Below are 26841 nucleotides of genomic sequence, written 5' to 3' on the forward strand. Positions count from 1 at the left end.
TCTCTTATTTTTTTTGGATCCCATGCTGGCCTGCCCCAATTTGGGGCTGACGGTTTCCAGCTTTGTGTCCTCCAACCTGCTCAGTGTCCATCCCCAAAACTGGTAATAACTTCAATAGCCACAGGGGAACTGAACCAGAGTCATAGGCCACAGCTCTTCCCTTTGTCCTCAGCATGCCCAGCAGCAGAATGGAATCTTCCATTGAGCTGAAGGAGGGGTCAACTTGGACAGTGCCTTAGAAATGATCCAGGTGCTGGGGCAATGGTGAGTTGGGAGGCCGAGATCAAACTTGCGATCTTCTTCCTTGACCTTCCAAATGACTGTGCCCTTCCATTTCATTATCTTTATTTAATCTGCACCTTCTCTGCCTCCTCCCTCCACTACCGGCCCCAGAGAGGGGGTGGAAGCCCCAGTTGGAAGGGAAGGGACTACTCTCTCCTCCCTGGGGGAGGGACAGTGTCCCCTGGGCCAGGCTCCACTGATGGGAGAAGCAGTAGCACCCAGGGCAAGGCAAGGGCATTGTCTAAGAGGCTGAGACAGGAAGAGGCCAAGTTCAAGGCCAGCCTGGACAATTTAGCAAGACCTTATCTTAAAATTTAAAAATAAGGGCTGGAGATGTAGCTCAGTGGTAATATGCCCCTGGGTTTAATTCCCACTTGCAGGAGGGATAGGGGGTGGGGGATCTAGACCACATAGGAATATGGAGTCACCTGCTCAGGGTAACTCAAAGCTGAGTCTCAGGGCTGGGGCACAGCTCAGAGACAGGGCAGGTGCTCAGTAGCAGGGGCCCTAGGGTCCATCCCCAGCACTACAAATAAACACAAACCCCTGAGTCTCAGAGGCCTCAGACTGTGCCATGAGGGTCCCTTTCATCCTGCTCCTGAGAATGCTGGAGTCAAAATCTTGGTCCCCCACCCAGAATCCAACATTACACCTTGACCCAGGGAGGATATCCATCATGTTTGCAGTGGTAACCTTGGACTCACCACTCAGGAATGCACAGAAGCCCTTCCATTCATATCTTTATTTAATCTGCACCTTCTCGGCCTCCTCCCTCCCCCACCGGCCCCTGAGAGGGGGTGGAAGCCCCAGTTGGAAGGGAAGGGACTACTCTCTCCTCCCTGGGGGAGGGGTGGTGTCCCCTGGGCCAGGCTCCACTGATGGGAGAAGCAGTGGCACCCAGGGCAAGTCAAGGGCATCGTCCAAGAGGCGGTGGCCAGGGCCAGGGCCCCTCGGATGTCCTGGCTCCCTGTGTGTCCCATGGATCATCAGGAAGGTGAAGACGAGAAGCCTTGGGAGAAATGAGCACAAGGTTGGGGTGTATGCGTGGCTAACAGAGGCAGACAGGAACTTCAGGAGGCAGAGTGGAGCCCAGGGACTGTGGGGGGCCTAATGGGAGCCCCAGGTCACAGGGGAGGGATCTGGGTGGGAGAGGGTGTATGGGCACTAGGGAGAAGAGCAGGATGGGCAAGACTGTGCTCCCAGAACCAGGCTCCCAAAGGAGAGGGCTGCATTGCAGGGTCAGATCAGGGACTGCCCTGGAGCAGAGGTGAGAGGGTGGGCAGGGAAGGACCTAGCATGTGAAGGGGGTGGGAAATTTGGGTGGGCAGTGGGGCCGAGGCCACCATGCTGCCTCCTCCAGCTCTTCTCTTTGGGGAAGCCAACCCAGTGGGCATGGCCCCAAACCATTACATTGTGCTTCTGTGTTGCTGGAGGGCTCCCAACATGGCCTCAGCCAGGGCAGGAAGGAGCCCAGCATGCAGCTCTCTGTTGCAGGCTACAGCTGTCTCCAGGACTCCTCCTCTTTCCAGCCTTTCTGGAACCTTCCTCTCCTGCACAATGTGCAGGGCCCCCAAGCCTGGTCCTCTACCATTACAGGGAGTGGAAGGTGGTAGTTGCGGGGAACCATGCTGGGGATGGATATAGACTCAACATAGGTGGCGTCCATTTCCCATGAATGACACAGGTCACTGCGTTTTAGTTTAGGGAACCCCGGCCCCGCCCCCACCCCTGATGTGTGGCTGGTCTGTTCTCCCTCGTGTTTTGGACAATTATTCAGGTATCTCTGCCCATGGTGAGGGGTGGCTCTGGGGCTCTCAGAGTGCACCCTGCCCATCCCCCCGGCAGCCACTGTCCCCATGGACAATGAGCACCGGGAAGTAAAGGGCATCCTCATAGCACGGTGGGCTTTCCAGGGGCTCCGTGTCCTCTCCACGGCGCCCTAGTGGCCCCCCGCTCAGGCTGCGGAAAACCCCAGGCGTGGCCCGGCCTCCTGCACCCAGGGAAAGGCGGCTGCGGCTGAAGGGCAGGCGGGGCCCACTGGGCCGGGCAGGGGGCAGCGAGTTGCTGCTGACAGAGCGGCGACAGCGCTGGCAGCCGCGCAGGTAGGCGCCGGAACCGGCGCCCATGACCACAGCCTCTGAGTAACTGGGCACCAGCTGTCGATTGGAGCAGATGTGCCACTCAAGCTCGGTGAAGTCCACCGTGGCCACACGGGAGAGAGGCGGCCCGCTGGGCACGGCCCCCGGAGGGGGCGAGCTGGCGCCGAACAGCTTCTCCACCTGGTAGTGCACGTGAGCGGTGCCATAGGCCGCCACCACGCGCAGTGGCCAGGACAGCGTGGCTGCCGACACCAGCCAAAAGACCCAGGCGCGCGCATACCAGGGCGGGCTGCGGGGGTCTGCGAAGACCATGAGGGACTCCCGGAAGTCCACATCCTTCAGGTGCATGCCCTCGCGGGCCTCCAGGTAGTCGTCCAGGCCCTCATTGGCGCTGAAGAAGCGCGCGCGCTGCGTGAGGTACGAGGCCTCGGCCTCAGCGCTGCCGAAGCTGAAGCACTTGGTGAAGCGGAGGCGTGTGGCCGCATGATCGGCCAGGCCCACCAGCTCCTTGGAAACGTCGCGGACCCCATGGGCAGAGTAGTCAAACTCGCCGCGTGCAGTGCGACTGTCGGCCCTCTCGTGGTAGACCTGCGTGGTGGTGTAGGCATCGCCGTTGCGGTAGCGGGTGATCTGGCGTGTGCGCCGCACGTAGTGGTAGCTGGTGGCCTTCCACCAGACGCAGGGCGGGGCCTGCTGTAGCCGGTGGATCAGAGCAAGCACGGTGTTGGCGTCCGTGCGAGGTGCCTGGCATGACCGCACGTGACAGTGCCAGCACTCAGCCAGGTAGAGGAGGTAGAGGAGGGAGACAAAGGCCAGTGGGATGTACAAGTAGCCATCCGAGCAGGGGCTGGCCGGGTAGGTGGGTGGAGGACCCCCTGCCCCACGTGCCAAGGCTGCCTCGGGCCCCAGGACGAGACGTGGCACGGTGGCGAGGCGACACCAAGCCACCACAGCCCCGCAGGCATGGATGAGCAGTGTGAGGAGCAGGCACTTCCAGTGCGACTCCCGGCACAGGGAGCTTCCAAAGGACTGCTTCAGGGGCCGCTGCTGCAAGGTGGGCAGAGACAGGGAGGATGAAGTCAGGATGGAGCCCATGGTTGGGCCAGTCACCCTGCTTAAGCCCACCCTGCTCAGGTGGTGAAGGAAGTGGTGCCCCAGGACCACTGTGTAGAGCAGAAATTGAGGCTGTAAGGAATTGAGTCCACTGCTTCAGACCTTGCTGCTGGCCAGCCCAGTGCTACTTCAGGATCCAAACCCAGGCCCACCACCTCTGAGCCTGTCTTCTACTGTGCTGGCTACTGAGAAAATTGAGTGCTGGTGGTTCTAGCTCTACCCTGATTTGCTGTGTGGACTTGGCCATATCCCTGCCCTCTCTGGGCCTTGACTCTTGGCCCTGGTGGTCTGGGAGGCCAGACTGGCAGGGGCCCAAGGGTCCAACAGGATGAGCTTTGGAGTTTAACAGCCCAGGATCTGATGCTGCTCTGCAACTTACAGTATAAATTGGGCAGGTCCCTCATACTCCCTGGACCTCAATTTCCTCATCTGTAACCTGGGGTTGTGAGGATTCAAGGAGATTGTAAGTGTGAAGATATTAGCACAGGGTCTACCCATGGGAATAAACATTATTACTGTTATCCTGAGACTCTCTCAGGTCCTTATTCCACTAGGGACAGCAGGAGACTTGGAGAAGCTTTTAAGTCAGTGAGAAAGAGGGAGAGCTGGGAGTGGGGGGAGGTGTGAGTTTTGGGGTGGGGAGCAGATGGAGGGCCGCCCTCCACTCCCCATCTGTGCTAAGGGAGTGGGAGGGACACAGCTGCTGGGCAGCAGGGGCCACTCTCTGGCCCTAGGGCTTGGCCCGCCCTCCTCGGCAGGGCTGCCAGCCTGGCCACCTCACCCCACAAGACAGAAGAGGGTGGGGAGCATGGAGAAGAAGGTTGGAGGCAGAAATAATAGAGGTCAGATTATATGGCCACATCTCCTACCCAGACCCACAAGGCCTTAAGGAGAGGAGAACTGGCTCCAGCCCCACCCAGGGCAGCCTATCTCCCTCACCCAATACCCAGCCCCACATGGCCAGTCAGGTGCACATAACACTCATCCACCTCCAACCAGTGTTTATCACAGACCCCTCCCCAAGGAGGAACACATGACCTGTCATTGAAGAAACATCAGGCCTTCACCTGTCCCTAAAGCACAAACCCTTGCAATCACATCAAGGTGCACACACATACCACCACCACCACCACCACAGCACGTACACATGCACATACACGTCACGTACTCTATAAATCCCAGAGACACACCAGACCTTCACCTCACCACACTGCACATGCCCCACCTCTACAGCAACCTGACACCCACACGGGCACTCCATGCCAAACCACAGACCCACCCATGACAGGACACATTCACACACATAGGCACTGCTGGGCAAAGACCCAAGCCAAGGGACCCACCAGATCCTCAAGTGATCATAGGGCACACAAGTCCCACCTACCCGAGTGTAGGGAATATACACACTGGAATTCTCACACACACCCCACACATGGGCATGCTACCTTCACTCACCACCGGCCACCATACCCCTCACCCCACGGCACAGGGTCCCTGCAGATCTTCCTGGCTAGGTTGGAGGAGGATCTTCCTGGGGGTTCCAGCAGGGTGACCCTTAGGCCTCACCAGAAGGAAGAAGGGGTACCCAGGCCGCCTCCCTTCTCATTGCCCTCTTCCCTCCCCCACCCCCAGGCCCTGTCACTGCTGCTGCATTGCAGGCGCCGCCTGGCACCTCGTGAGCAGCTGAGCCGGGCTGGGGGCCTGACCCTGTGGCCCTGGGGGTGGGAGTCAGCATCCCAGGCTGTGCTGCGGCATGGGAACGCGTGGGGGCCAGGCGCTGACGTCACCGGACGGGCTAGGACAGTTGAGGGGGCGCCGAGGGTGGGAGTCACCTCCCCATTTTCCTGCCCAGTCGCCCCACTTCTTGCCCGCCCTTAGGTCTGGGACCCCTGCCCGAATGCGGGCTTTCCGATGACGTCATTGGCTATAGGGGCTCCAGGATTTCCCTCTTCAACCCCCTTCCTGGGGGTCATCCCCTCTGCTAGTCTCCTTCGCCCGGCTCCAGCCCCGGCTCCGGTCACCAACCACCCAGCGCAGGTACCTCCTCCCGAAGCGGCTCGCCGTCCGGGATGAGCGCAGGCACCTCCCCACCGTCGCCACAGCCGCCCTCTGGCATGGTGTTCTGGCTGCTCCGGCGGCCCCGGCCCAGGCCCGGGGCATGATAGGGGAGACGCGGAGGGCTGCGGCGCGGCCCCGAGGGGCGTCCGCTCGGCTCGGCGGCCGCGGAGGGAGTGCGCCCAGCCCCAGCCCGAGCGCGGCGGCGGCGGCGGCGGCGTTGGCGGTGCCCGGCGCCCCGCCCTCCGCTGACCCCGCCCCCGCGGCACCGGCGGCGCCGCCGGCAGCGCCTGGCACCGCGGGCTCTCCCCAGCCCCCCAGAAGCCGTCTGGGCTGCCGGACGCCTGGGTATTCTTCTGGTCGCTCTCGCTCTTGCGACCTTGAGCAAGTCCGTGCTCTACGACTCCTGAGTTGCCCAGGGCTGTAAAACCAAGAAGGTGAATCTTGAAGATGTGTGGGTGCCCGATGCGTCCCATCTCTAAGGGGTAAGCCTAGAGCTAAGCCCACCCAGAACTCACCCTGGAAGCCTCATTTGTTGGGGCATTTACCATCCAGAAAGGCTTATGAGCCTCATCCACTGGGCAGTGGCGCTAGGCTCCTCTTACGGCAGGTGAGCTGGGGATTAGGATATTGGGGACCTTAGGCTGCAAGACCTTAGGCTAGCATACTTTACCCCCAAACTCAATTTTTCCTTCTGAGAAATGGGGGTGGAAAAGTGCTGGAGTAAATTCACAAGCATTCATCAAGCCATGTGGGGCAGTGGGGTTTGCCCTTGGTGGGCCTCCTACACGAGGCCCCAGTGCTGCTTCTTGGCCCCTAACAGCCTCACATCCTCACACTGTGCTTTGGTCTGGGCCTTAACCCTAAGCTCACAATCAGTGGATGGAATATAGGAAGCTGCAATACTGGGTGAGTTATTTTGGGGTGTGTGTTTAAGCAAAGGGATAATCATTTAAAGATGACATAACAGAGAGAATGTGTGTGGGGGGGGGGCGGAGAGAAAGAATAGGTCTAGGGTTACATCCATTTACTTATTTATTTCATCCATTTATTTATGATTTGTTTATGGTGCACAGATGTTTATTGAGTGTCTCCTATATGAAACTACCATGCTTGGCACTGGGCCTGGGGAGACAACTGTAGGAGTGGACAGTGAAAAAGGCTCTGTCCTCACAGCACCTACATCCAGGGCAAACTGAATGCAATCCAGAGGGCACTTACATCACAGGCGCTGGCCTCCAACCCATACCAGGTCAGGCCTCTGTCCTCTTTGTTTCTCTGAGGCAAAGCTGAGTTGATTCTTTTTTTTTTTTTTTTTTTTTTTTTTTTAAGAGAGAGTGAGAGAGAGGGGGAGAGAGAGAGAGAGAGAGAGAGAGAGAATTTTAATATTTATTTTTTTTAGTTTTTGGCGGACACAACATCTTTGTTGGTATGTGGTGCTGAGGATCGAACCCGGGCCGCACGCATGCCAGGCGAGCGCGCTACCGCTTGAGCCACATCCCCAGCCCCCTGAGTTGATTCTTAAAGGCTTTGAACATGTGGATATGAGGGGGAAGGGCATCCCAAGTGGAGGGGACCTCTAGTCAAAGGCACAGTGGTTGGATCACTGTGGGTTGAGTCTGGGGAGCAGGAAGGTTACCTGGTGTAATGGACACTAGGAAGCTAATTAGAGGCAGGTCTCAGAGCCTGATCATACTCCCTAGAAAGGAATGCCTGAAGACAGGGAGGTGTTTGAAGATTGTCTCTAGGCAAAGTGGGAGTGATTTGAACCTGAGTGAACAGAAAGGATCCCCTGGGACAAGAGAGGTTTGGGGGCCTCACTTTGAAAATAAAGGACAAGCAATGGCTCAGGAGTTTCAGCTGCAGTTTCAGGAGATAACAGATCAAAAATCGGCTGGACCACTGGAGAGTCGATGGGACAGGCCCGGTGCAGGATCCTGCTCCACCTATACTACCCAACTTCTGGGACTTCAGATATTCTGGTTTTAGATATGCACGCGCAGGGTATGGATCCAAATCTCAAGTCTTCCCAGCAGAGGCCCTTGCGGGCGGGTCTGCATGATGGCGGTGGAGCCGGAGAGCATTTTCAGCACCGGTCGGTGGACAGCACCCTCACCGAAAGGAGGAGAGGGAGGCGGGAGGAGTCAGAACTCTGGGGCTGTCAGCCTCTCAATCACTGCCAGGCCCCGCCTCCAACCAACACCGCTTGGTCGGTTGGTGTACCGCTCCAAAATTGGATGAAATATGAAGGACAAGAAGGAAATCGAGCGGGGAGAGGGAGGAGCAGGCGTCCCCAGGGACGGGGATTGGTCAGAATGCGACCACCCTATTCCCTCCTGGAATACGTCCCACTAATGAAGCTACGTTCTCTGACTTCAGCCGCCAGTCTCCTGCTAAGGCTTGCTCCTGGTGCAGTCGTGGCAGAGCGAGGGTCAAGTGCTCCACTGCGCAGACGCGGAAATAATTCACAACACCCTTCCACTTATTGGCTGTTCCCGCCTCGAATTAGCAAGCCCGCTATCCAATCTAAGAGCGTCTCTAATTGCTCCGCCTATCCCTCGCCCGGAAGTTGGCTACAGCCGAATCTGCTTTAGCTAAGGCTCTCCAGTAGCCAATTGAGAGAAGGGAGAGGAGAATCGGAGCCGCCTAAGAGCCAATGGCAGGAGGCTTGGCATGACGCTACGGACATGGCGACCGCAATCGGTCAACTCCGGGACGTGTCGGGCCGCTGGGTAACCTCAGTCGGTGCCCGGGGAGAGAAGCAGCGGCCCTATTAGTAATCGTACCCACGAGGCAGCGCAACCGTCCCTCAGGGAGAGCGAGCGTCGCAGCAATGGCTTATCACTCGGGCTACGGAGCCCACGGTGCGTGAGGTGTGGGACGGGCGGGGCGCGGCCTGGCCGACTGGAGGAAAATCAGTGGCGCGGCCCGCTCACCCTGAGGGAGAGGGGCGGCCGTTCCCGCTGCCCAGGGCAGGGAATATCACTTGGGTTTCTGTCCTGCAAGACTGCAAGGCGTCCCGGACTTCATCCTTTCTATCCAATAGCTTGGATCTCCATGTCAAACCCGGGGTTCTCCAAAACTTCCTTTTCCATGTCATGATCACCTCTCAGTGCCTCTCGATAGCCAGCTGTTGTTTTTCCTACCTTTGTTCTTGCAGGGATATCTTTCCAGTTATCTTCACCTTGCAACTTCTGCTCACTTTCCATGACTGGGTTGGGAGCTCAGAAACCCCAGGTGGACAGCTACTTCCAGGCTCTCTTCCTTTGCCTATGCTTAGTAAAAGATTTTCCGCAAAGGATTCCTCATCAAAGTTGTTTCTGAATTACCTATCCTTCACACAGCTTGATTTTCCTTCACTGATTGCCTGGTGCACCCAGGTTCAACATGGGGCTGCTCAGCCAGAGGAAAGGACAGGGTTTTGGGCTGTGGTTTGGTATTCCTTTCACCCACTCTAGTACTTCCAAATTCACAGGTTCCAAGCACAGGGCCCGGGCAGCTCCGGATTCCCCTCCCCTCTTTGATGATACAAGCGGTGGTTATTCCAGCCAGCCTGGGGGATACCCAGCCCCAGGAGCCGAGGTGGCCTTCAATGTCAACCACTTGCTTGGGGACCCAATGGCCAACGTGGCTATGGCCTATGGCAGCTCCATCGCATCTCATGGAAAGGACATAGTGCACAAGGAGGTGTGGTCTGCCCCCAGGGAAAGGGGTGGCAGGATTTCTGGCTAGGGCTGGGATCCCACCTGATCTTCATAGTGGCCCTCAGGGAAGGAGCACACAGGAGTACCCTCAGGCTCTGGATGTGGCTCCCCCACAGCCTCCTCTCTTCCCTCCCAGCTACACCGTTTTGTGTCTGTGAACAAACTCAAGTATTTTTTCGCTGTGGACACAGCCTATGTGGCCAAGAAGCTAGGGCTGCTGGTCTTCCCCTACACACACCAGGTGAGCTTCCTACCAGGTAAACGGGCAGAACCCCCCCCCCTCCCTTGGTCAGACCTCAACTCCCTTCTCTCTCTCTTTCCTCTTCTGCTTCTGACCTGGCTGCTGCCACCACTGCCAGAACTGGGAAGTGCAGTACAGTCGTGATGTGCCTCTGCCCCCACGACAAGACCTCAACGCTCCCGACCTCTACATCCCTAGTGAGTCTCTGATCTGGATTGGGAGACACAGTGCCTTGTGGCATGAGCAAGAAGAGAGTCTTAACTTGATCCAATGTCTGCTTTTGGTGCTTTTTGTGTTGTGGTTGCTAGAACCCAGGTAGTTGGGGTGAAGTAACTAGTAAGAAACTTCCTGAATATGCCTTCAGTGTCCCCACAGCACTTTCTGCCTCTTAATCTGGACCATGTCCTTCATTAGCTTGGCGCCTTGGGCTTTGCCCTGCCATTTCCAGCTGTGGACTTTAGCCTGGTTCTTGCATTCCTTAGTAAAGCAGCAATAGTAGTAGCCTCTACCTCAAAGGATTGTTGTGGAAATTCAGAGAAGTGATGTGTGTTCAACATCTCCCCTGGCACATAGGAGCCCACAGTAAATGCTAGCCGTTATCATCATTAGTAGTTGTCTTCCAAGGCCTATTCCAGCTTTCCCTCCTCCAGGAAGCCTGCCTTAACCCCTTGAACAAGTAATTGCTCCCTTTTGGGTCCCTACAACTGCCTATCCACATGACACACATACTGTGCCGTGGCTGGCCAGCTATGCTGCTGACTTTTCCACCCTGTTAACTGTAGAGGACCAGGTCCAGAGTGGACACACTGAGAAGGATGACTCCAGAGGGGTCAGTCCCCAGAGAAGCTTCTAGGGAGGGCAGTCCACCCAGGTGCTCCAGGAAGGACAAATGTTCTTCCATACTTCATTCTATGTGCCTCTCAAAGCCACTGTGTAAGGCTGGCACTGGCATCCCCAAGTTACATGTTGAAGCCAAGGCTCAGAGGGACTTCAGTATCTTGAGACCACACAGCTATAGGTGGCAGAGTTGATTTCCTAACACCAGACACTGCCTTCTGGGAGGCACATCAGTCTGCTACCTCACAGGAGACAGAGGACAGGAATGATGAGGTTTAAATTGCTACTGAACCCCAGCCCCCACTGGCACTGAGCTCTTGTGAAAACTGCTCAGGGTTAAACTTGGAGTTCTCTGTGTTGTGAGGGTGGCCAGAGCTCATCCAGTGGCTGAGATGAAGTCATCCCTGTGGCCCTGGACTCTAGGGACAGCCTGGGTTGCCCACTGAACCTGTATTTTAACCCTAATAGCCTTGCAAAAAATCAAGCTCATCTTGTCTGGGATGTACTATGATCTTGGCTCATGATGTGTTTTGGGGGGTGGGTACTGGGGATTGAACCCAGGGGTGGTTTACCAGTGAGCTACATCCCTGGCCCTTTTTGAGACAGGGTTTTGCTAAGTTGCTGAGGCTGGCCTCAAACTTGTGCTCCTCCTATGTTAGGGCCCTCAGTTTTTGGGATTACAGGCGTGTGCCACTGTGCCTAGACCATGATGTGGTTTCTCAGACACAGCAGGAAACTCATGACAAGCTTCCTAGCATGGGGGCAGGGGAGGGGAAGGTGATTTGTGGTTCTGGGAGAAGATTCAGATGGCATTTATTCAGGGAGAGGACTGGTTGGAGAAGGGAAATCCTATGCAGGATATTGGGGAACCAAATGTGGAGGTTGGACCATGTTGGGATATGTAGACAGGGGAAAATATGGAGACACTTGGAATGTCAGTGGCCTTGAATGCCTAGCAAGGATGCTGTGGATGAGGAAGCCAGGTTGACAACCACCCTCTGACTCTTGGCAGCGATGGCCTTCATCACCTACGTGCTGCTGGCTGGGATGGCACTGGGAATTCAGAAAAGGTCTGTGCCAACCCCCCTTTTCTCCTTCCTGGTTCATCTCCCCACCTCCCTAGAGGACTTGTGCCAGACACCAGCACCATGTCTCAGCCCACACTTTGCTGCCCCAGCCTCCCATCTCATCCTTACACCTGCTACAGGATGACTGGTGCTGACCTGTCCCCTCCCATGGCTACAGGTTCTCTCCAGAGGTGCTGGGCCTATGTGCAAGCACAGCACTGGTGTGGATGGTTATGGAGGTGCTGGCTCTGCTCCTGGGCCTTTACCTGGCCACCGTACGCAGTGACCTGAGCACCTTCCACCTACTGGCCTACAGCGGCTACAAATATGTGGGGTGAGCATCTTTGGGCTGGTGGAGAGGTGTTTGGGTGGAGGGGGCTTGGAGGAGGGGCCTACAGACGTGGGTTCTAGGTCTATATAGCTATAGCCCTGAAGTATGGCCCTGTCATGTCCTTCCTCTATCTTAGCCACTAGCTCCACTCTGTTAGAGACACTGCTGTTTCCAGCAGTCTTCCCAGGAACTGAGTGACCTTTAAGATATTTAAGATATGTGGGATTCAAGAAAAGGGGTTTCATATCCAGGTTCTTGGGTCTTACAAATCCATTTTGGTTCTGGGTCCCTGTGGGGACAGCTTGGGAATAAAGGGCCATGGTGGTGGGCAGGGTCTAGGGTGGGCCCAGGAACTTGGTGGGCAGGGTCAATCTCAGGCCTGGACCCTGCGGTCACCTGCTGCCTGCCTCCCCTAGGATGATCCTCAGTGTGCTCACAGGGCTGGTGTTTGGCAGTGACGGCTACTACGTGGCACTGGCCTGGACCTCATCTGCACTCATGTACTTCATCGTGAGTCTGGGCTGCCCCTTTTGCCTCCTCACCTGGGTCAGAGCTGGGGACAAGCTTCCCCTCCTGACCCATTCTCAGCACTCCTTTCTTTCAGGTGCGCTCTTTGCGAACAGCAGTTCTGGGCCCTGACAGTGTGGGGGGTCCAGCCCCTCGGCAGCGTCTCCAGCTCTACCTGACTCTAGGAGCTGCAGCCTTCCAGCCCCTCATCATATACTGGTTGACCTTCCACCTGGTCCGATGACTCCTAGCCCCAGATGGCACTGGTTTTTTCATACATTGAAAATTTGGTTTCCTTGACTTGGTGTGATCCTCATTTCTGGGCCTGAGGGAGAGCTACAACCTCTGGGCCTCTGCACTGTCCAGGGGACCCAACTTAGGGCTGTTTAAGAAGAGGGTGGACCCAACGAGGGCTTCCTAGAGGTTGTGGCCTTGGCACTGCCATGAAAGGCAGATGGAAGGGTTTCAGTATACACAAGTGGAAAAGTGAGGATGGAAGGGGCAGCTGTCCAGGAAGCCTGGAAGGCCTCTGATCCATCTGAGAGTGGGCCAGTGGGGCCTGAGGCTAGTGGGGCAAGATTAGCTGTGCTGGGGAATTTGCTCTGGGGTTCCCAGTCCACAGCCCACCATCTCACCCCATCTCTTCTTCAGGCCTTTCAGGAGCAGACTAGGGCCCATGTGTTTGCAGTAGTTTATTCATAGTTTGTCACAAATGGCCGGGGAGGGGGTGCCGGACTCCTCCAGGCAACATAGAAAATAGGTTCAAGAGACAGGGTGGGCTGGGGTCAGGGCAAGTGGAGACAGGGCTGGAGAGGGAGCCTGGGGATGGGGGAGGGCAGAGTAGGAATGGGCTGCCCCCCTGCTGAGCCTGCTCATTCCCGGTGCGGGTGCCCCCACCTGTAGGGGGAGCCTCAGGGTAAGGGTGGAGGGGGGCGGCCCAGAATTTCCAGGGTCAAGCTCTACCTGGTGGCAGGGCCCAAGTTTTCCCCGAAATGGACCAGGCCAGAAGTCCCACCCCTTCCAGGACTGACTGCCATGCCTGACTACAGGCTGGCAGAGGAGCCCCTGCCCCTGTTTAGAGCTCTGCCTGGCCCTAGTCCAAGGGGGAGGGCTCTGAAGGCGGGGGTCCCCGCAGCAGCAGTTTGGGGAGTGGAGAGGCTGGGGGCACCAGTGCCCCCTCCCTCCCCAGGGCTGAGGCCTCTGCGGCCAAGAGGCAGGGCTGGGGGTGCACAGGCGTCCGGTCCATTCTGGGCTCGCTCCCTGGCCGGCTTCCCCCTTAGAAACTCACCAGCGTATAAACCATACTGTGGGAAGATAAGGCAGTGAACCTGCGTCCTGAGCAAATCCAGCCACCCACCCAGTCACACCCTGGGTTTGCCCTCAGTCCTCAAGTTCAAAGGGCAGGAATTTAGGATTGGAAGCATGATCCCTAGAAGATCTCTTCCCTGAATTCTGACTGCCATGGGCAGGGTCTCACCTGTACAGGTAATAGAAGAAGGAGAGCAGGTAGAAGGCGAGTTTGCACCAGGACTCCTTCTGGCAGTAGTTAAGGATGTCAGCATTCATGATGGAGACCGCATCATACATGACCTCAGAGCCATCCGCAGGACGGTGGAAATACCTGGGACCGGAAGAGGCCTGATTACCTGCACCCAGCCCTCAGCCCCCATCTCAGTCTCCCCCAGGCAGCTGCTGCCCTCACCTCCAGAGGTGGTAGAAGAGGAGGGGGATGTTGAGGCCCAGGGTCACCCACTCTGCTGCACACAGAAACATCAGACAGAAGAGGCCATGGATGGAGTATTCTGGGACCACCAGCTGGGGAGTGAGGGTGAGAAGTCAGCGGTCTGGTGCCAGGGCAGATCCAAGCTTCAAAGCGGTTGGGAGTTGGGGTCTGGGAGGTACCAACCCACCATGAATTCAGGGATAAAAGGCCTCTGGCCTCCCACACCCCCTCAGGTGATAAAGTGAATCAAATAGGCCCAAAGAGGAGGGCCTGGCTCTGAGCCACAGCCTCGGGGCAGTGCTGCACTGGGAGCCTTCTGCCACATCTGTGACACTGACCTTCCTCAGGAGGCAGCAGATGCGTTCGATGTTTTTTAAACGCTCGCGCTGTGGAGGAAGGAAAAGGCCTTGATGGGGAAGGCAATGGAGCAGGATCTGGGTGCCTCCCTCCCATTCCGCACGCGGCCACCAGGAGGCGGCAGAGCAGTCTCTACTGCATCCCCGGCACCGCAGGGAAGCAGCCGCGCGGTCCCCATGGCGACAGTAACCATGCAGGGGCCTTCACCCGCGTCGCCACGGCAACAGCCCAGAGCCTGGCAACTGCTGCCCCGCCAGGAGGAACCCGAGCCCGAAGCCCGCGCCAGGTGTTTGCTGGGGGCGGGGACAGCGAGAAAGGGGTATGGCCGCTGGCCCCCCCTACCGCACCTCCCCGACCCCACTCCCACCCCTGCGCCACCCGCGACAAATGGAAAGACAGATGGACGGACACACCTCGGCACAGCACATGTATCACTTACTGCCCGCGCTGGGTTCCCCTGGTCGATGGGGTTCTTGAAGTCGGTCCGCAGCTCGTCAAAGGCTATGATCTGGAGGAGGGGCGTGTGCCCGTCAAGGGTAGGGCAGCAACTGATGGCCTCCCACACCCATCCTTCCCTGGGATTGGAATTTGTATGCAGGGACGGGGCCATATAGAGGTTATTGCAAAATAGAGAAACTGAAGCCCAGGTAGGGGCAGGGCCTGGTCATGCAACAGTCTGGAATGGACTCCTAGTGTCCTGACACCCAATTTGGTGGTGTTCACTACAGCCTCTTCTCAAATATCCCAAGACATGGCCTGTTTTTACAGGGCCTTGTGCTGAGCACTAAAATCCCAGAGGCCTAAAATCCCAGAGGCCTGGGACACAGCCCCTGCTTGGGAGGAGCCCAAGCTTTGGGGGGAGAAGTGATGGGGCCCTGGGGTATAGGAAGACCCCCTGCTGGAGTGATGGGGATTCAGGTTAACTCTAAGTAGGCGTTTGGTGAACAAATGAGAGAAAAGCAGGAATAGCAGGTACAAAGGCACAGGGTTGAAAGAACATTCAAGAAGCTGCATTTCAGATGCTGGGGTGAAAGTGTGAGGAGAGTGGGAAGAAAGGAGGGAATCATGCAAGATGGGGCTGAAGAGATCAGCAGCGCTGGATTTGGGTCTCCTGTGAGGCCAGACCCAGGTGTTTGGGTTTGAACACAAGAGTAAGGGGAGTCATTTGTGGCAAAGTAGGGTAGTCAGGCTGAGGTCTTGGGGGTGGGGCACAGGCTGGCTAAACAAGACTTCCATCCTTGAGCTTTACTTATTAGCTCACTGACTGCTTGCAACAACCTAATGACTTAAGTGCTAATATTATATTCATTTGTTTTGCAGATGAGGAAGCTAAGACAGAAGTTAAGTATCCTGTCCAAGGCCAGTCTGTTTGTAGAGTTACAAGTACTGATCACTTTGTCATACTCAGGCCAGAGCAGTATGGGGACTGTTGAGTATCTGGGGAGGGGTGCTTGGTGGTCTGAGGAGAGTGGCAGTGAAGAAGGGGAGGTGTAGGCAGATTCTACAGTTCTCCAGGAGCCAGATTGCAAAGGTGCACACAGTAGGGGAAGTAAGACAGAGGGGCACAAGGTGTCTTCTCTTGGGGTGTCTGGCTGGTGGCAGTGTCCTCACTGGTGGGAAATTTCTGAGGGGAGTAGGTGTTTAAGAGGATGATAGCCCAGACCTGAGAGAAGCTAGCAGAGGAGCTGCTGAGGTTCCCTCCCCATCAGCTTGAGGCAGCAGTCCCACCACCCCCAAATATCCCAGACCCCAGACGGCTCAAAGGGAAAGAACATGGGCTTCCTAAAGGGAGCTAGGGCCATCTGGAGCTCCTCCCCCAACCCATCATTGACTCTGGGCAGCAGCCCTCCTGATAGGCATAGTGACAGGGTCCAGCAGGGAGCGGAAGGGTGCCGTCTGTCTGCCCCCAAGCTGGCACCACCAGCAGGCAGCCGGTGTCCCACCTCCCACCCCTTAGGCTGCCTGGCGCTGACTCAGCCCCCTGGAACAAACAATCCCCCACGGTGACAGCTGACACCCGTCACTCACCACCAGGGTTGCCTAGCAACCAGTGGAACCAAGGTTCAGGGGCTGGAGCAGGATCTGGGGTCCTGCCCTGGAAGGTTCTAGTTCTTACCAGCTTTGGATGAAGGACCACACCTCCCGCCCCCTTCCCTCTTAGCCGACTTCACTCTGGGCACTGATGTCTAAAGCACTTACTGACAAGGTAACAGACTCTGGATGAATGGCTTGCTAAGATCACCCAGCTAAATGGCTGAGCAAACACTGCCTCATACATAGTAGGTGCTCCATAAATATTTCTTGAATGGACAAAGGTGTTACTTCAAAACTCAGGACCTTCCTCTCAGCCAGGTCACTCCACAAGGGCAAAGTTTGATTCTTATGTATCCTTGACTCCCTCAGAGCCTCCCAGAGCCTGAATTGACACAGGTGTGTTGGATGAAGGGACTCTGAGAATCCCCTGGGGCAGGGGGCTGAAAGGTTTTTTTTTTTTTAATTCTAGCAGCTGGCTAGCCTTATGTTCCCCAGGCTGTGGTCCCCAATTCCTTCCATTCCTTAGGACCCAAGCCTCCTCTCACCCCACAAGACTGTCCAAGGCTCTGAAAGGAAGGAAGGAGGGAGAAAAAAGAAATAGCCACTGCAAGACCCAGAGTGAGAGAAGCAAAAGCAGGAGGGTGCTGGAAATGGGGTGCAGGTCTAGATGTGCCTATGGGGGCTCATTCCTCTCACAGCAGCGGTGCGGCAGAGTCAATTGAATCCTGATGTGAAAGAGAAAGGCAGTGGAGTGGCAGATGGCAAAGGGAGAGCTGGGAGGAGAGTGCAAGGAGGACCATGGAGCAGGCAGCAGGTCCCAGAAAAAGAGAGGAAGTAGGAAGAGTAGGAAAGAGGCAGGTGAGGCAACTGGAGGAAGAGAGGAAGGACGACTACGGGAAGGAGTACAGGGAGAAGGCTTGGAGAGGGGTAAGAGGACCCCGGAAGGGAAGGGAATGAAGATCAGGGCTGCATGTGCTGGAGGTGAGCAGGAGGTGTCAGTGGCTGCAACAAACAGGACTGGAGGGGTCCCAGTGGGACAGAAACCTCAGGGGGCAGAGGAGGAGAGAGGGCTGAAAAGGGGGGCCCTGACCCCAACAATAAGCTGGAGGCTGACTGATAGTTCTGTAGTGAGGGGAAGGGGGCCCAGTAGAGAAGGCCCTTGAGAGGGCCCCAGAGAGGATGAGCTACAGGGACCCTCTCAGAGAAAGCAGGATGAGGGATGAGACAGGGACATTCTGAAAAACCAGGTGTGAAGCTAGGCCAGGGTGAGGGGCAGACCAGGTAAGTAAGCACAAGACAAAGGGGATGTGGGAGCAGAAATAGGAAGGAAGCTGGAAAGTGGAGCAGAAACCTGGGCAGAGGGGTACCCAAAATGAGCTGCGGTGCGAGCTAGGTTTCTGGAGCTGCTTAGAGCCCCTTCCTTGGTCAGAGAGGGGGCCGGGAAGGGAAAGGGTTAATTGGCTCAGAGATGTGGGTCCTGTAAACAGATGCAGTTGCCATAGCAACCGGCTCCACCACTCCCGCTGGAAAAACCCAAGGTGTGGGGGGGGGTGAGCAACAGACAGACAAACTGCCTGACGGACAAACGGGGGTGGCTAGATTGAGGGGGCAGGAGGAGAAGGAACAAGAATCCCAGACTTCCATCCCCCATCCCACCATTAAGATAGGGCAAAGGAAGAGGGGGGGTCAGGGACCGACTGACATACCCACAGACAGGCGGGGGCGGTGGAGAAAGGGGGCCCCACCGGGAAGGAAGCCGACGCTGGTGGGTATTAATGGGGGCGAACAGAAGTCGACGGATGGGGGATAGCGGAGAGGAGGCTCCGAGTTTCCCCAGGGTTCTGAGGCCATCCACCCAAGCCCCCTCCCGCTCCGTGTGCCCCCCTGCCCCCCACCCCGCCCCCAGCCCCAGACCAGCCTTACGTGCCAGATGACAAAGAAGATGAGGGAGGCGCACAGCACCAGGGTGAGCATGTAGCAGAACGCGGCGAAGGTGAACGCCATGGCCCCCGCGCCGGGCGGTGGCCCGGGGGGCGCCAGCGCGGGGTCTGGGCGCAAGGGGACGCCCCCCGGCCCGCGCTTAGGGCCGACCGGGCATGGCCCGAGGGGCTCGAAGGACGCTGGCGGCGCGGCCGGGACCCGGGCCGCGGGGCCGTGGAGGGCGCGAGGCGCGGGCCGGTGGGCTCGGGGGGCGCGTCCGCTGCCGGCTGCCCGGGCCGCGATCGCTCATCCTGCGATCCCTCGCCCGCGGCTCCCTCGCTCTCCAGCCCGCGAAGCCGGCGGGGCGGAGCCGGGGGCGGGGCCGCCGTGCACCGGCCTCGGGCGGGGCCTGGGCTCAGCGCGCCGGGCCCGCCCGACCCGCTTCCCCGCCCCAAGTGCCCACTGCCACGTACCCTCAAGAAGACGCAGACCTAGACCTGGATGTACATCCCTGCCACCGTCACACAAGCAACCCATCACGGCCACCCTCGGTCCACTTGGACCAGCACACTCCCCTATCCTTGCACAGCGCACTCACTGAGCGCGGGAGCCAAACTGAGGTCCTAAGTGCGAAGGACTCATCCGAGGAACCCAGAGAGGGGGCTGAACCTCGGGGGCTGGAGGTGGTGCGAGTCAGGTGCGATGGGGTATGTCTGTAGAGTATACTGAGGACCCCTGACCCTGGCTCTGCCCAACTCCATGTTTGAGACAAAAACCCCGTGTGGTGTTGTCGGTGGCTAAAGGTATTTGCTGATGCCGCCTGCCTGCCTCCCAGAATCGTGCTGGGCCCTTGGGGACAGCCCACAGCAGCAAAAGCAGGCAGCTTTCCTGGCCCCAGTATGTGGGTCAAGGTCTTTTGCCAGTAACCCTGGACAGAGAGTTCAAGCTAAGACCCCTGTGTACCTCACCACACCGAGATGCAGTTCCACATCCCATCCCGAGGCAGTCTCCCAGGACAGACCACACACAGCCACCACAACTTCCTTGCAAAAACCCTCAGCTCACCCGAGGGCCAGTGAGATTTATTGTTTTTTTTTTTTTTTTTTTTTGTCCTTTTCCATCTTTCCCCAAGTGGCTTTTCCTTGCAAAATGCCTGACATAATACCAGAGGGGAACCTGGGAGTAGGCCTCCCCACCCAAGGGGCAGCTCAGGGATTTAAATACAAGCTGAAGAGGAGGGGATGGCAGGGCACAGTTTGGGTGGGACAGGCAAGAGACAGCACAAGGGACATGGCTTCTTAGGTAGAGACCAGATTTGTTTTCTGCAGGAAGAAGCTGTGCCAGAGGGCAAGGGGGTCAGGATCCTGGGTTTGGAAGGGGTGAACAGAGAGACCCCCAACCCAGGGTTGCACCCATATTTCCCAGAGAAGTAGCAACACAAGATGAGGTTCTGCCCTCTTAGGCTCTGAAGGATGGGAGAATAAGCCTGATGTGCTGCCTCAGGGATAGGGAAGAGGTGCTGGCAGAGTGAGGGTTAAGGCTGGTGCCTGGCCTCTGGCACGGTGGGCCTTCCGCCTCCGCCTGCCACAGGGACAAAGGGGCACGGTGGGCAGGCAGCGCATAGGCCTGCCTCTGGCAGGGCAGGGGGAGGCAGGAGCAGGCTCCCTATGGGCTCAAGACATAGGCCCAGTGCAGCGGCCCACCCACCTGCCCAAGCCGTACTCTATCCCCACTGCAGCTGGACGGCTGGAGCTGTGAGTGTGGGAGGGGTGAAGGGAGGCAGGGAAAGAGTGGGCTGCTGGGCCCCTGTGATCCCCATGCCCATCCTGAGTTCCGGCCCAGGGCTCTGGATCCCAGGTCCTGGATCCCCTGGCCACACTGCTGGCCTCAGGCACTGACTGTAGCCATGGGCAGCAAAGGCCAGGGAAGCCCTCAGCTCTTGGGAAGGTGGGAGAGAAGGAAGAGAAGAGAAACCCAGTGCAGCATACATGGGGGTAGGGAGACAGAGCCTTTGTTCCAAAGGAAGGTGCATGGTGGGGCATCTTTTCAAGGTACCTAGAGGCAGCAGCAGAGCAGCCCCCCACCCCCACCCAAGTCACAGGTCCTGCATGAACTCCCTTGGGGGCCCTGACAGAACTGGGGTCAGGGCAGCAGGCAGATGGACCAGAGGGAGGTGGGGAGCCCAGGACACGCCAAAGCCACAGACTCAAGTGCCCCTGGAGAGGCAGAGGGAGGCACCTCTTGCTCCCTCCAGGGGCATCATCTGGAGAAGGTGCCCCTTCCTGTTCTACCCCAAGTGCCCCTCCTAGCAACAGCCACCACCAGCTGGCTTCACGGGGGTGCTGTCAATCTTGAGGTTGGGCCGTTCGCCCCCCGAGGCTGCGCCTGGCCCCATCCGCTTTTTGATCTCAGCAGCCATGGTCATGAACGCCTGCTCCACATTGGTGGCATTCTTGGCACTTGTCTCCAGGAAGGGGATGCCCAGGGAGTCTGCAAACTCCTGACAAGGGGAGAGAAGAGAGGAGGAGGGGAGAGAAGGGTGAGAGGCAGAAGGCCCCAAACCCCTGGATGGCCTGGCCTGGGCCTGCTCACCTTAGCTGTGGTGTTGTCCACCACCTTTTTGGTGGTGAGGTCACTCTTGTTGCCCACGAGGAGTTTATTGACATTCTCACTGGCATAGCGGTCAATCTCCTGCAGCCACTGCTTCACGTTGGCATAGGATTCCTAGAGGGCCCAGGGTCCAAAGTTATTGATCTCCCAACTCCCACCCCTCTCCAGGCCTGTAAACAAGAATCCTTTCAGGGAGAGATGGGAGCTGTGGGCTCAAGGATCCAGAAAGAAGCCCCCTCTCCTGCTGTTCTCCATCTGGGACCCCAAAATCCAGGCCCAGCACAGCCACGTTGCCTGCCATCTGACTGTGCCTCCAGCAGCTCTCTCTGAGCCACTTCCAGGCCTAACCATATGTGGGAGCCAATGGCAGCAGGACAGAGGCAGGTCAGAGTGAGACAGGTAGATATGTCTTAAAAACCCTTATGGGCTTGGAGCCTAGTGGGAGGTGGAGGTCTTTAAAGGGGAGCCTTTTGAGGGTGCAGAGCTGAACACTTTTCCTATTTCTGCACCAAGATCCTCATCACTGGGCCTTAGACTCTCCGAGCAGCTTGAGACCCACCAAGTCAAAGGGCAGAACTTCTAGGCTAAGTGTTCAAGCTAGAGCTGCTTCTCTTCTTAGGGGACAAAGACAGAACTCATCCCTGGGCCTTCCCTAAGGCATTCAGAGGACAATGGAGGAACAGAACAGGACATACACAATGGCAAGATAGGAATGGAAGGCAGGTGCTGGGGAGCCCCAGGATTGTCTCTTGACTTTAGCCTGTAGGTACCAAATGGCCTTCTGCAGGAAAGGTGCCAGCTATGGAGACAGCATGTGCCAGGTCACAGACCAGGAAGGCATGGTGTCTTTAGGGAGCAGGGAGAAGTGGGATGTTACCAGGACACAGCCCTGAGTTGAGGAGGAGAGGAGCAGGCAGGCCAGAGCTCAAAGGGTGTTAGCCTGGATAAGACTGGGAACACCAGGAGCCAGTGGGGGTCTCTCGCAGAAGCCGCAGGATCAAACCTGTTCTGGGAAAATGGTCCAGACAGGATGTGGAGGCCAGAGAATCAGCAAAAAGACAGAGACCAACTGGAAGGTAGTTGCTATAATTTGGAAAAGATGTGGAGTGCAGTGGGGGAGCACATAGGCCTAGCATCAGGTCATCCTGGGTGAAGCCCTGGCTTAGACATTTACTGTGTGACTTTAGGTATATCACGTGACCTCTGTGAGCCTCAGTTTCTTTTTTTGAATAAATAGTACCTCCCGGCAAGGCTGTTGTTTGCATGAAAGAATGAATACAAGCCTGTCTCATAACAAGTGCTTAATTAGCAAGTAAGGCTATTATCCTCATCACTGCTATTATTATGAGGGGACAAATTTGAAAGACATAATGGTGAGAGAATAAAGGGGCCTTGAGACACACTGGATGGGGGAGGGAAGAGTTTTCTGACAGGGATTCTGTTACAAAGATAAAGATGCAGGAGAGGATTTGGGGAGAGAAGATGAGGCCAATATTGGACATCTGAGTTCTGCAAATATCTGAGGCTGAGGAGAGGTATCAAGGGCAGGAAAGGTTACGCTTAAAGCTAGGAACCCTGGGTGTCAACCTTGGCTTTGCCCTTCCTGACTGGGAGATCAGGGGCAAGTTACTTAACACCTCTCCAAGTGAGTTTCCTCATATGGAAACACAGACTGCACCCTTAAGTTAACTAGGTAAAATAGTGAGATTTGAATTAACACAGACACCAAGTGCCAGCAGAAGCACAGACACAAAGGAGGGTATCTACAGTGAAAGCTGAATAGACATCACAGAAGACAAGACAGAAGCCAAATCAAAGAACTGGCCAGAACCATGTAGGATAGTAAGGAGGAAGCCAGGGCCAGAGTCAGAAAGCAGAAAATATGGAATTGGGGGACAATACAGAATAAACCATAAAAAACACTGAAGGGGCTTGAGGTGGAATTCAGTGATATGAGTGTGTGTAAAGCAGAAGGTGGAGCACTATCGATAGTCCACTTTCCAAGAAGAGAGAAGAGAATGGAGTTAAAAGTCACAGGAGGTCAATCAGGGTGAGAAGTGAAACAAGGTCACTGCATTTGGCAGTCAGTCAGGAGGGCCTAGGTCCATCTAGCTTACCCCCCAGCTTGTTGTCCACAATAAGTGGCATGAATCCTCGGTGAGCAGAAAAGCCCTACTGCTCCTCAGAGCAGGGACTCTCTCAGCTCGGCGCTGATGTAAACTCTCATGTCTCCAGGGCCTGGCCCCTATTAAACAACAAGGTTTGGTAGGAAAAAAAAAAAGCAGGTGGGATCCAGAGACCAGGCTTTCTGCCTCTGCCACTGTACTAGCTGCAGGGCCCTAAGCGAGATACCTCACCATCCTGAACCCAGGTCCTCATTTGTAAGATGGGAACATGACATAGATCTCTTACTAGCATTAAAAGGCAATATGAAGCCAGACAGTGGCACACTATAGTCTATAGTTCCAGCTACTCAGAAGGCTGAGGCAGGAGGATCACTTGAGCCTAGGAGGTCACAGCCTGGATAACAGAGCAAGACCCCTCCCTTATCAAAAAAAAAAAAAAAAAGCAACTCTAAGGCTGTGATCGATTCTGTAAAGTAAAAGACATTGTAGGCTTAATTCTGCCTGCTGCCATCCACCTCTACTGCTAGTGACATGTCACTATATTAGACACAGAGTTCCTGGACCTCTGGGCCCTAAGCTTAGAGCTCCCTCGCTTACTTATCTAAGGCCCTTCAATTGTTCCCCCTTCAATTGTTCTTCACATAGGAAGCCATGGGCCCAACACAGTGGCCAATCAGCTGACTAAACCCCCACAAAATAGGTGACTGGAAGGTCTAGAATGAGGTGGTGGGAGGAAGTGTGAGGCCTGGTTCTGCAAAGACCCTGCAGCAGGAATGTGAGAGGATCATTTTTGTGGCCACTCCACTCCTTGTGAAATAAGTTTGAATATAAATGCTTCCCCTTTCTGGGGAGCATCAGCAAAGAGAAGACAGAAGAATAAAAAACAAGAGTCAAAATCTTAAACCCAAGGAGGCAAAGCTGGGGAGGGTAAGTCTGGGAGTACCTGGTCAGTGACGTCATACACCACGATGATGCCATGAGCCCCCCGATAGTAGCTGGAAGTGATGGTCCGGAATCGTTCCTGACCGGCCGTGTCCCACTACGACATAGTAGGGAGAGGGGCTGGTCAGTCTGAGTCCTCCCCTTCTAAGACACATGCCTCTGTCCCAGGGACCGGGGAGGAACCACACTCACAATCTGAAGTTTGATGGTTTTGCCATCCAGCTCAATGGTTCGGATCTTGAAGTCCACTCCAATGGTGCTGATGTAGCTCTCTGTGTATGTGTCATCCTGGAAGGTTGGGGCCAGTGAAAAGGCCTTGGTGAATGGGCCTTTTCCTGTATGGAAATTGTCCCTCCAGCTCTCTGTCCTGGCTGGGCTCCTAGCTGCCAAACTCCTGTTCTGAGCACCCCAACTTGCCAACCATGTGCCCTTGTTCAGTCAGATGCGCTGCACTGCTAGCAGATGCTGCAACCTCATCCTTAGTTCCCTTGTTTCTCCTTGCCCCAGTCCTCAGCCAGGACCCCAGATAGATGGTATGGGAGGCTTCTTACTCACAGCAAACCGCAGGAGCAGGCATGACTTGCCCACGCCCGAGTCACCAATCAAAAGTAGCTTAAACAGGTAGTCACTGGAGAAAAAAGACAGGAAGGTGTGAAGGAAGGCAGGAAGCCCAGCTGCCATCATCCTGAAGTCACTATTATAGCATTACCCCCACACCATAATGCATGTCTTGATATGGTGCACTATAATGCTCACCAGTTATTAGAATTCAAACACCCCCCGCCCCAAAATAATCTAACCCATACATAGCACCCTCAGCTTGCTAAGTCCCACTTTATGGAAAAGGAAACTGAGACAAAGAGGACCATGACTTGTCAAGAATTGCAATCAGTGACAAAGCTGGCATCCTACCCTGATTCCTGACAAACTGTGGTTCTGTCCACTAGGAGCTATTTAGGGAACCCCCACTGTGCCCTGTGGTATACCCATCTAGGCAGGGAGTCCCCAGAAGTGGAAACTAAGGCCCATCCCAGAACCAAATAAGTGAAAAAGCAATGTAAAGAGCCTGATGTGAAGTCACCAAAAAGAGTTGGTCAACAAGTGGCAATGATAACAGCACTTAGTACTTACTGAGCTGTGACTGGCTCTGTGAAAAGTACTTCAAGTGCATCTCTAGTTAAATCCCTGACAGTCCAAGGAAGTCAGTGTCCTTATTCCCAAACTAATGGGGAAACCAGAGGTCAAAGAAGGGAAGTGACTTGCCCTAAGTTACACAGCTGACAACTCTGAGACTTGAAACCAGGCCTGTCAGACTCCAGTCTCTTTGAGGGCCTGCCGGTTCCCTTCTCTGTTCCCCCTCCTAATTCGGCTCAGAGCTTCACCCTTCCCCAAGGAAATCTGAGGCCTGGAGCTGGAGGAGAAAAAGGAAGTGGCAAAAGAGGAAGAAGATAACTGATACTTGGGGAAAACTAGAAGTGCAGGGCGTGAGATGTGGTCCACCCACCCGCAGGGGGAGGTGACCAAGAAGTGAGGAGTCTAAGGACTACAGAATCCCACTGCAAAGGGAAAAGCAAATCCCACATTCCCCTAAACTTCTCCACAGTTTGACAACGGAGGGAAAAGGTGTGACGGTGGCGCTGGAGGGCTAAGCAAAGGTGAGAGGGCAGGAAAGGACGGACTACCAGGAACAACAGAGCAGCGGGACCCAGACAGGGGCGAGGCGGCAGCTGCGGAGGGGAGGACCTCAAGGGGACGCGAGCCAAGTGGCGCTCCGGGCCTCCCGCGTCAGGTCGGCCCGGGGAACCCGACTCCAGAAGAAAACGAAGGGCAGAAGGATTCACAGCCGGGCCTAAAGCGCCCAAGTCTGAACCAGGGCCCCGGGATTATTCTGACAAGCTGCAAACCACCGGGACTGTAGTCAAGCAGCAGGTGGGGAAACTGAGGCCTGGAGAGACTGGAGCTGCGGAGTCACCTGACCGAGAAGACCTAGTAGGACCGATGCCCCCGGCTGCAGGTGCTGCCCCTCAGGGCCACCGCCCTTGGGCTGCGGGTGCCAGGACTCGGGGTGTGGAGCCGGGGTCCTGGGGCCCACGGGGGGAGGGGCAGGACCCGGATGTGGGGGGGGGGGTCAGCGGAAGAGGGACCCGGATGTAGGGGCGCTGCGCCGTCCTGACCCAGGCCAGACACCCCGGTAAGCTTATAGCCCCGTACTCGGGATCGAGGCTGCCCCGGGCGGCGCGGGCGGGGCTCACTCACTATTCGGGGTTCATGGCGGCGGCGGCGGCCCGCTCGGTCGCTCCCAGTCAGCTCTGCTCCGCCTCCCGTTCCAAGATGGTGGCCGCTCCGCCCCAGAGGCCCCGCCCGCGCCGCGCAGGCGCAAACCTTTTCGACTTGGGTTGCGCCGCGCTGCTTCCCGGAACTTGTAGTCTGCCCGAGTGTGCGACTCGCCGCCGCTGCGCAGGCCGAGACACAGCAGCCGAGCGCTCCCGTCGCTGCCGGCGCACTGACTTCTGGGGCTCGTGGTTCAGTTCCTGGACGGACCTGGCGGGAGGACCTAGCTCCGAACCCGGCGGCGACTCACTGGTGCACCTGTTTTGCACTTTTCACTTGTCTAACGGAGGCAGCCATCCTCACCCTTTTGACTTGCTGGATGTGAGCATTAAATGAGAAGGCGCGTGGTTGCAGCAGGAGCAGTAAAATTTTATTTATCCAGGGTTCTTCGTGTGCTGTACACTCTCAGCCCTACCGAGGCTCTGGAGGAGGTCATCACCCACATTTCTTTCTTTCATGCGGTGCTGGGGGTAGAACCCAGGGTCTTGTGCATGATTATGCAAGCACTCTACCCCTAAGCTACATCCCCAACCCCATAACTCACTTATCATACATGGGAAAT

At 56.4% G+C, this 26841-nt stretch overlaps 4 protein-coding genes across 4 annotated transcripts; 1 reads left to right on the forward strand and 3 right to left on the reverse strand.

Moving 5' to 3' along the window:
* Positions 1 to 1009: 1009 nt before the first annotated feature.
* Positions 1010 to 5709, reverse strand: Tmem151a (transmembrane protein 151A). Its single transcript, XM_046445178.2, has 2 exons — positions 5536 to 5709; positions 1010 to 3428 (listed from the first exon to the last, which is right to left on the reverse strand). The coding sequence occupies exons 1-2, from the start codon at positions 5608 to 5610 to the stop codon at positions 2097 to 2099; spliced, it is 1407 nt and encodes a 468-aa protein (XP_046301134.1). The 5' UTR covers positions 5611 to 5709; the 3' UTR covers positions 1010 to 2096.
* Positions 5710 to 8170: 2461 nt separating this feature from the next.
* Positions 8171 to 12536, forward strand: Yif1a (Yip1 interacting factor homolog A, membrane trafficking protein). The gene is made up of 8 exons (XM_046445179.2): positions 8171 to 8413; positions 9025 to 9236; positions 9390 to 9494; positions 9613 to 9691; positions 11344 to 11401; positions 11577 to 11732; positions 12146 to 12239; positions 12334 to 12536. Exons 1-8 carry the CDS (start codon positions 8383 to 8385, stop codon positions 12478 to 12480), a joined length of 882 nt encoding a protein of 293 aa, XP_046301135.1. The 5' UTR covers positions 8171 to 8382; the 3' UTR covers positions 12481 to 12536.
* Positions 12537 to 12916: 380 nt separating this feature from the next.
* On the reverse strand, positions 12917 to 18443 carry Cnih2 (cornichon family AMPA receptor auxiliary protein 2). The gene is made up of 6 exons (XM_046445181.2): positions 18274 to 18443; positions 14756 to 14824; positions 14298 to 14345; positions 13939 to 14051; positions 13714 to 13857; positions 12917 to 13540 (listed from the first exon to the last, which is right to left on the reverse strand). Exons 1-6 carry the CDS (start codon positions 18352 to 18354, stop codon positions 13513 to 13515), a joined length of 483 nt encoding a protein of 160 aa, XP_046301137.1. The 5' UTR covers positions 18355 to 18443; the 3' UTR covers positions 12917 to 13512.
* A 900-nt stretch (positions 18444 to 19343) lies between these two features.
* On the reverse strand, positions 19344 to 26349 carry Rab1b (RAB1B, member RAS oncogene family). Its single transcript, XM_046445184.2, has 6 exons — positions 26205 to 26349; positions 24504 to 24576; positions 24141 to 24236; positions 23950 to 24045; positions 20863 to 20994; positions 19344 to 20770 (listed from the first exon to the last, which is right to left on the reverse strand). Exons 1-6 carry the CDS (start codon positions 26216 to 26218, stop codon positions 20576 to 20578), a joined length of 606 nt encoding a protein of 201 aa, XP_046301140.1. The 5' UTR covers positions 26219 to 26349; the 3' UTR covers positions 19344 to 20575.
* Between the last annotated feature and the right edge of the window lie 492 nt (positions 26350 to 26841).

The sequence above is a fragment of the Marmota monax genome, unplaced genomic scaffold (assembly GCF_021218885.2).
Source record: "Marmota monax isolate L192 unplaced genomic scaffold, Marmota_monax_Labrador192_F-V1.1 WCK01_AAM20220418_F8-fsc00038, whole genome shotgun sequence".
Classification (NCBI taxonomy): Eukaryota; Metazoa; Chordata; class Mammalia; order Rodentia; family Sciuridae; genus Marmota; species Marmota monax.